We start from the raw sequence: 8,733 nt of genomic DNA, 5'->3' as shown, positions 1-8,733 counted from the left end.
TTATGAGGTCCAAGTCTGGTATCTATGGTTCCCTATCCCCTTCCCATATACAACACTAAACACTGACTGTTACAGTAGATATTAGGAATCTGGTCTTCATGCCAATGTGTTGTATTTACATGTAGGCCATTGTCTACTGTAGACTTTAGAGAGAGTAGGGTTGACTGCAGATCTTATATGATTCTGCAAAATACTATACTACCAGAAAACCCCTACGCAATCTATATATTATTAAGTGGGAACACTAAGATACTGTACATATAAAATTGGGTCAACTTCACAAAATCCATTTTCAGGCCAAAGAAAACAAACTCATTGTATGCGTTTCATCCTGTAGGCATCCAACTAAAACCATGGCCCTGAATGAAAGCAATCTGTATGGCTAGACTGAGGGGCTTCCACTAACTCCTGGCGTTCCACTGACTTTATTTCTCATCAGGCAGCATTATCTCTGGCTCCTAGCCTCAGAGGAGAAATACCAATAGGCAAGATATAGCCTGGGATCCAAACTGAGACAATGGTGAAACAGAGCATATCAGTTTGGATTCCAGGCTAGGGAACTCTAGTGTCAATCTCGCTCTACTTTCAAGTCCATATAAAATAATAAATAAATAAAAAAGGAGAAATTCTCAGGAGACGGTGCCGATTCATTTTGTCGGATAAAACAGCAGTAATTTGGGAGAGAGCCGTGGCTAATGAGAAGGACTTTGATGTGTAAATCCTGGAGCCCAAGCAGAGAGCAGCCTCGCTGATACCGTCTCCTCTCTACACTACAGCACTCCTCAGGTACCATCATGGCGTGTGTGTGTGTGTGCAACGTTGTATGAATGTTGAATTGTATCAGACGTTGTTGTACTTGTATTACGTTCTGAAGAATGTCAATACACACACACTCCGGTGGCTCCGGATAGAACTACAAAAATAGTTTCAGTAATCTTGATATTACATATTCATATTTCTTGTTTTATATCTAAATCAGAGACTAATAATATAAATCTACTTTACGCAGCAGCCCTTTCTCTGTTGATTTCTAAGCTGCAGAGTAATTGGATCTCCAGCCAGTACACTGTAGTCTGTTAGGCAGCAGGGAAATGAAATGAATGCCTATTAATCAGAGGATAATTGGACACATATCTCTGATAAATGACACAGCTCCACTTACAGTCACGTAGAAATTAGGCCATTTTCAACGACTCATTTCTTATCTCACTAAAGAAATGAAATGTTATATAACCCCACAGAGCAAATGGGATGCTGGTGAAGGGGAATAAAGGAGACAATACTAGGGTTGCAAAATACCTGGAACTTTCCTCAAATTCACAGGTTTTCCAGAAATCCCGCCGTTTGGAGGATTCTCGGATTTCCTGCATATTCGTTGCTTATTCCAGGAATCTTCCAAGCGCCATTTATGGAAAATGTAGGCTAACTTTTTGGAAAAGTTACAAGAATTTTGCATAACTAATGTTTTTTGTTTGTTTTGCAAAGCATATGGAACGTGTTTGTTCATGAATAATAACTTTGAATACAATGTTGTTGTTCAAAGATTAAAGATATTACGCTTGGGGAGAGTGTAGCATCCACCCTCCATTTGATACAAAGAAAAAAACATATTGTAAATGGTAGGGTCAAACTAATTTTTTAATTTTCAGCTTACATCTTTTCATGTGTATACCTGTATTGTTTTACAGCATATTACCATATTGTTATGTAAATCACTGCTATTTACTGATGACTATGAATAACTGACAGTTTCACTAATGTCATGCCTGATTATCATAATATCCTTTTTTCCCATATGGTAATTTATGAACAATGACTAGGAATAGGGTTATATTTATATGTCCATTATCCACAGCTTAACATGAATCATGCATAGGGAAAAAATTGACTTATTACAATTTTTGTCATCTCTCCCCCACCCTAATTATCTTCTCTCATTTCTTCCTGATGAAAGAGAGTGGGATCTACAAATGAGTTCCTTTGGCCTCACATTAATCATGCTAATGCTGCTTCCCGTCCACCAGAGATTATCAACTACAGTGGATCCTATCCACACAGCAAATATGGATGGAGTCGAGGGCTTGAGTAGTACCAACTGGCTCTGCTCCTCCTTTCTCTCCTCTCCCTCTCCTCCTTTCTCTCCTCTCCCTCTCCTCCTTTCTCTCCTCTCCTCTCCCTCTCCCTCTCCCTCTCCCCTTACCGAGGTGACTTACCAGTACTTCTGCCACTGGTCCTCCTCAAAGATGTCCTCTGGAATGGGATCAATAAGGACAAGGTCTGACACCTGCCTGAGGACGGAAGGGGGGGGGAGAGGGAGAGAGAGAGAGAGAGAGAGAGAGAGAGAGAGAGAGAGAGAGAGAGGAGAGGAGAGAGAGAGAGAACACACAGAGAAAAAAAGAGAGAAAGAAAGAAACAGTGATGAAGCGGGCCTCCAGTGTCCATTCTGACCCGTCCCCTATACCCTCCCTGACCTGTCCTGTCCGTAATGAGTGTGAGAAGGATGTCTCTGTCCCGCCTGTCTGTCTGTCTGACTGCTCCAGGCCCACTGGCAGACAGATGGATGGGCCCACACCCCATCACCACATCCAGGGGGGGAATAGATTTTATTCTGCAGGTGTCATCCTCTCACCATCGCTTAATTTACTCTCTTAACTGCTGCTCATCACGCTGATGAAACGCTAAATCTCTCACCTCGGGCCGGGAGTGAGAGGCTGATCCCTCCCTGGTCGTGTTAATCACTAGGTTTCTCAGTAATGGGGGTTGGTGGGGATGGGGGTAGAGAATTATGATGTCCCTGGGTTTGATGCAGTGCTGAGTCTAGCTACAGATCGTGATGATACTTTTGAGGTATTGGAGTTACTGTAGTCAATCATGTGTAGCAAGGGAATAGGATGGAACTCAAACGGGGGAAGAGAAAGTGAGAATTCCCAAAGTTTGTCAAAAACTGTGCAAATCTTTCCCATTCATTTGGGATGGAGGCATAAAGCTGAATCTACACAACCACTTTTGAGATATGAACATATCGACCAACTTTTGGAGTGAGCCTATATTTTGACTTGTGGCAAGTTTGGCAACAAGAAACAAGTTAGCCTATATTTTCCATTGAGATTCCGTTTCTAGGTGGGCAGGGAGACTTACGCGTCATGGATGTGGCTGTAGAACCTGGCATTGAGCGTGCCCAGTTCAGACCCCACCAGGATGAGAGGCGTGGCTAGACCAGCTAACTTGATGAGGCGGTGGAGGTTGTCCACCATTCTGTAGGGGGAAAAGCAATCAATCAATGAATCAAATGTATAAAGCGATTTTTACAACAGCTGTCACAAAGGGCTTTTACAGTAAAACACATCAACCCCTATAATGGCAGCTACACCACAACAAGATAAACACTGCCATTGAAACCCTTGAAATCAGCCAATGTAAAGTAGCCTAGTGGAAGAAGCACCTGGCTACTTTGCCTTGTAAAGCAGGATAGATACAACAGAAAATCATCCGAAGGAAAAAGAGAGAGAGGGAGCATCATCATCAGGTGAAATACAGCTCCTCACAGACGCCCATCTGTTGTGTTTCTTACACTAATAAAATCAACATAGGAGAGGAGGGAAGAGGCTGGGGCTGGGATGAAGAGGTTTCACTGCAGCAGCAGGGAGAAGAGAGGCATGCAGTCATCAAACCCTCAGCTTGCCAGCTTATTGAATTCTGGGTAATTGATTGCTTGTATCAGAAGAGGGCGGCTGCCTGCCTGCCTGCTCTGCTGTTAGCCCGGGCCTGCTGACCTGACCGTCGGCATACAACCACAATGACATCCACCCATCACTCAGTCAGATTTAATGCTTAACAACACGTTACTTTGTCAGCCAGAGAGATTAGGGGAGAGTCACGGACAGGGCAGGGAGATGGTGTGGCAATGGCGTAATGCAGTGGACCCAGATGTCTCTGATTGGACAATCCATGAGGTGGCCCCACATGGCACTGAGCCAAGGGGAATGCTACATCTGACAGGGAATGGTGTGTGTGCTTGTTGAGAATCAGTGCTTTAGAATAACTTGCATCAAACACCTATTACTTTGACTGTAGTAGTAGACTATTAGGTAACCCTTTACATTAACAATGCATGAAAAACAAGATGTAGAGGATGCAAATTTGCACAATAGAGTAGTAGCCTATAACTGCTTCATTTTGGTATTCTGGGGCAAGCAGTGATAGGTAAAACTTTAAAATGACAGGACAGAGAAAAACAAGATGCTTACCGTCCAGTGGTTGACATCCCCCAGACTTTCTCCGTCCCTGTACTTTCATTCTGCAGGACTCTTTTGCTGAACCCCAGTCCCACTCTGTCATAAGTACACACCTGTGGGTGGGAAAATGGGAACATCAATCAATCAAATGTATTTTTTAAGCCTTTTTCACATCAGCAGTTGTCACAAAAACATTGCGAAATTGTCCTGGTTCCAATAATATCATACACAATCATCTTCTGGTCAGGGAATGTAGACCATCAATTTGTTTGTACCAGCAAAAATAAAACCCTTCTAAAATGGTTGAATCATTAACAGAGTTGCCTGGACGACGTACTGTATTTCTCCTTACCTTGGTTAGCAGTGCAATGTTCTCTTGTACATGGAACCAGATGTCAGAGGACATACCAGTAGGGGCATCCAGTATGACTACACAGGAAACAGAGTAGTTAGGGCTTACATCTGCGAGGAGATGACAGTTGTGTTGACATTTCTGGCAAGCTAGCAGACTTACCAACTGGTTGTCCTTGTCCTTTGCACATCAGATGCATCTTTTGACCCAAACCGATATCTATAATTTCACCACCTGAAAAAAACAAGATACAAATTAATCAATGATGATAATCTTAATCATAATGGAAGGGTTTTATTGGCCTTCTGTACTCATGTATGCATTAAAGTATTACATTGAGGGAGGAAAGTGAATGTCATGTTCGCAGCAGGCTACCTTCTGGCATTAACAGTTGGCCCTCTCTTTGCAATGATGCATAGTTCAGAAAAGGAGGGATGAGGATGATGAGGAGGAGACATTTTCCAACTGAGGTAAGAGTCGACCAGCATCTGCTGGTTTTAACCCCTTGTTGTGGTCGATGATGTTGTTGTTGTTGTTGACTGGTCTCTCCTGAACCTGCAGTCTGTCTGTCAGTCTGTCATAGGAGAATAATAATCAACATGTTATATCAAAGTGTGGATAAGCTACCTAGCTAGCAGTTACAGCTGTCAGAAAGCCATAGTTACATAAACATGTGTGTCAGTCAAAATGCCTCTACAATGAGCCTTGGAATGGCTTTAACTAAAGCATTGTGTCCGTCCACATGTAAGTCATGTAGTCAGTGTAACGTTTATGGAAGATAGTAATATCAGGCCTAGGTACAATATTACTCGAACTAGTCATTTGCTAGGCTACTAGCTATGCCTAGCGACAGTACTTAGCTAGTTCAGCTCTGCGTCAGTTTGATCAGAACATCTGAGGAGATGGCAGTGGTGTTGACATTTCTGTCTCGCTAGCTAGCTAGTAGATTAGCAGCCTAGCGAAGTACAGTAGATAGCTACCTTTTTGTCTGTCCTAGCATCTCCAGTGGCTTCTTGACCGTCTGTCCTTCTGCGCATTTTTGACTGTCAAGTTTTAATTAAGTATTCTTTAAACGATCTATCTATCTACTAGCTGAAAACGGGATGTAAATCCACCGGCTTTAATGAATGCAACGCGTTAGCTAGAACTTCCTGGAAATGTACAGACGCCGAAATGGGACAAAAATGCTTTTAGCTCAGAGTCGACACTGCAGCAAAAATTAGGGGCTCGTCTGAGCAGATCATTATTGTCAAATCGGTGTTCACCGCCTTCCAAAGTGTCTTGCACTATGGGGATATGGTCATTCATGTGTTCCTATTGGACAAAACACAACCAAAACTAACTGCAAATGCATCCAACAAGTTTGTAGAGTCACAAGCTTAGTAGTCATTGTGTACAAAGTACTAAACTTTTGACTAGGACTACTTTTCTTTGTCTGAGTGAGGGAAATACTGTAAATTAAGAAGACGATGTATTTTGAAAGATGAGATGTTGAGGATTATAATAAATACCGTTTTGATGTCATACAAGCAAGCCAAACACCCATGATTCCAAATGTACACTTCACATATCCAAATTATAAAACTCGGAGTCAGAGTCAACATTTATGATCACTATGTTTGATGTACAGTACTACAGTTACAAGATTACATGGATCATACCCTGGGTTGTTCTGAACAGAATGAGCCTATGTTTGTTTATTGTGAAGAAAATTCGCTGGGGCACATGCACCTGAATGCACTCATGACTCATTTCTATGTGCATCAAAATTACGATCTGTAACCAGGTTTCCTTTCAACCTTTTTATGCGAGTAAAGTATATGTCAGATAAAAAATGTCATGTCAGGCCTGATGGAAACAGTACATTTTTCGGCAAACTTTCCAAATGTCGACAAACAAAATTCGCTAGACAAGGTGGAATCTTTTTGTGTCGGTAAAAATAATAATGCGAGAAATGTCACTGGAAACGCTTTTATGCGCAAACATTGATATAATAGGCTAACCATCATATCGAAGTAAACATGATGTGTGGTCCTCCCACTACGACTCGTCGGGAAAGCATGCCGTTTATTAGGCTACAGATTAAATAAATTATGATGAACTTCACAGGGCTTGATGCTCCTTTCCAATACATTTCGAGGGTCTTATTCTGGTGACATGATAATTGATTTTTGGCTGCCTGTTTGACAAATAAAAATAATGTAGTTATTTTGTCCATAATAATAATGTCATCATGTGTAGACTATACCTGCGCGCTAGCCCAGTGGTTCCCAAACTATGGGGGACGCGAGGGGTCCTCCCCCCCAACAAAAATTAATAAATTGGGTGGTGCAGCATCAGTTTTTCTCTTGTCATGTCAGTCATTGCATACCTTATGCCGCGTTCACGTACTAGTCTGAACTAGGAAACTCTGACATTTCCGACGAGCAAACTGGTTGTAGTTATACACGTGCCGCGTTCAACGAATCAGCAAGTCGGAAATGTCAGTGTCCTAGTTCCGACTAGGATGTGAACGTGGCATTAGAGCGCTATTTATAACTTGTCAGAAATGTTCAGATCAACTAGCTCATGTCACCTAACGTTTTTTAGCTAAGTTTTTTAGCCCATAGATTTTGTTGTAATTTGTGAGTCACTCTTATATCACATGAATACACATTAGACAAGGCAAAATGTATAGAATTGCAATAAAATTAGCTTTAAAACTGCAAAATTGTCTCTGCACCCTATGACAAAATGTGTAGAATTGCAGGAAATAAGCTTTAAACTTGCGAAATGTTCTCTCCACCAACAAGAATGGTGTTAAAAGTTTGGGTCATGAACAGTGCTTATGATTATAGAAATAGACGTGGCACACATGCGCGCAGGGGGACGCGGGATGTTCCCCAATGCTGGAAGGGGGGCCTGAGTGGTAAAGTTTGGGAACCCCTGCAGCGCTTTTGGCTAGAACGCATGTGCCAATACCAGTGCTATATAACGCAACATTTTGTGTCAGAAAACCATCAGTAGAGTTGAAAATGCATTGGAAACCCATTTAGCTTGTATTTTTTATTTGGTTCATGGGAATTTAACTGCAAAATGTATTTTATGTGCACTACGTCATCAAGCACAGCCTTTTATCTGCAACAAGTCAATTTGATGGAAACACATCTCTGGAGGGTAAATGCGCATATTGTTTTTTATGCAGATTCTAGAATATTTGCATGAACATTTGTCATCAATTGGATGGAAACCTAGCTTGTTTCTCTGAATTGCCTTGTGAAAGCCTAACCCTGTAAGATAATATTTTATAACTTAGCTAGTCATGTTGCCAAAATAACAGCTTTCAAACCATGCCCACCTGACCCAGATTGCGATTTATAATGGACCGTTTTTGGATTGAGGAAACAACAACAGTAGGCTAGTCTAATTGTGTGATGGCAGGGATGCAGGGTTGTGTTCCAAATGAAAGAACTACAAGTGTGCTTGCTTTAGTTCCTCATAGGCACAGCTAGGAGAGTACCTTATAGTTGAAGACTCTTCTTTGAGTCATAAAAGTGCAGTGACATTGCTTAGGAAATGTGCACGCTTTGGAGAGGTGTGTTGCCACTAGACACCAGAGTATGTCACATTGTGTAAAATCTTTCTATGCATTCTTATAACTTCAAATAACATTATTTGATATAGACAACTAAAAAAACATGATTGTGAGTTTAGGTCCTTAAAAGACCAAAACCTTCTCCAATAAGACTGAATAGAGAAAGTATTCAACAATAGCATGCTGTTAATAACAAATATAGGAGATTAAAATGGATACATGTCTTAGTGCATTCCCTCTGTACATTCAATGCATACAGTTTTCAGGCTTCAATAGTGGCCTAGCCTAACACATTGCCAATGTAATTTTCCTGTCTGGGTTGGAGTTCGTAGCCAGCTGAGCAGCTACCAACAGGAGAACAACATTCTCCAGAGCCAATTGAATGCTGATGTTGTCTTTGGGGACCAACTTTCCATAGCATTGAAACACTGGTGTCCCAGTCGCAGCTCTAATGGCTTCACTGAGGTAGAGCCTCTGTCACGCAGCAGCCATGTTGGCTCCCCAGGGGAAAGAGCAGGGCTCAGAGGGGAGGGACACTGGAATCCTCAGGGGATGTCATCTGGATGCTGGAA

At 41.8% G+C, this 8,733-nt stretch overlaps 1 protein-coding gene across 1 annotated transcript; it reads right to left on the bottom strand.

The window, feature by feature from the left end:
* Positions 1 to 2,213: 2,213 nt before the first annotated feature.
* On the bottom strand, positions 2,214 to 5,921 carry LOC121586052 (the record flags this gene model as incomplete). Its single annotated transcript, XM_045217938.1, is given in 7 exon segments — positions 2,214 to 2,288; positions 3,139 to 3,255; positions 4,248 to 4,348; positions 4,588 to 4,664; positions 4,750 to 4,821; positions 4,963 to 5,161; positions 5,568 to 5,921. Coding segments are annotated over 7 exon segments (698 nt in total), but the record flags the coding sequence as incomplete, so codon positions are not given.
* Between the last annotated feature and the right edge of the window lie 2,812 nt (positions 5,922 to 8,733).

This window comes from Coregonus clupeaformis, unplaced genomic scaffold, assembly GCF_020615455.1.
Source record: "Coregonus clupeaformis isolate EN_2021a unplaced genomic scaffold, ASM2061545v1 scaf1279, whole genome shotgun sequence".
NCBI classification, from domain to species: domain Eukaryota; kingdom Metazoa; phylum Chordata; class Actinopteri; order Salmoniformes; family Salmonidae; genus Coregonus; species Coregonus clupeaformis.
This window is presented reverse-complemented; position numbering and strand designations above follow the sequence as displayed.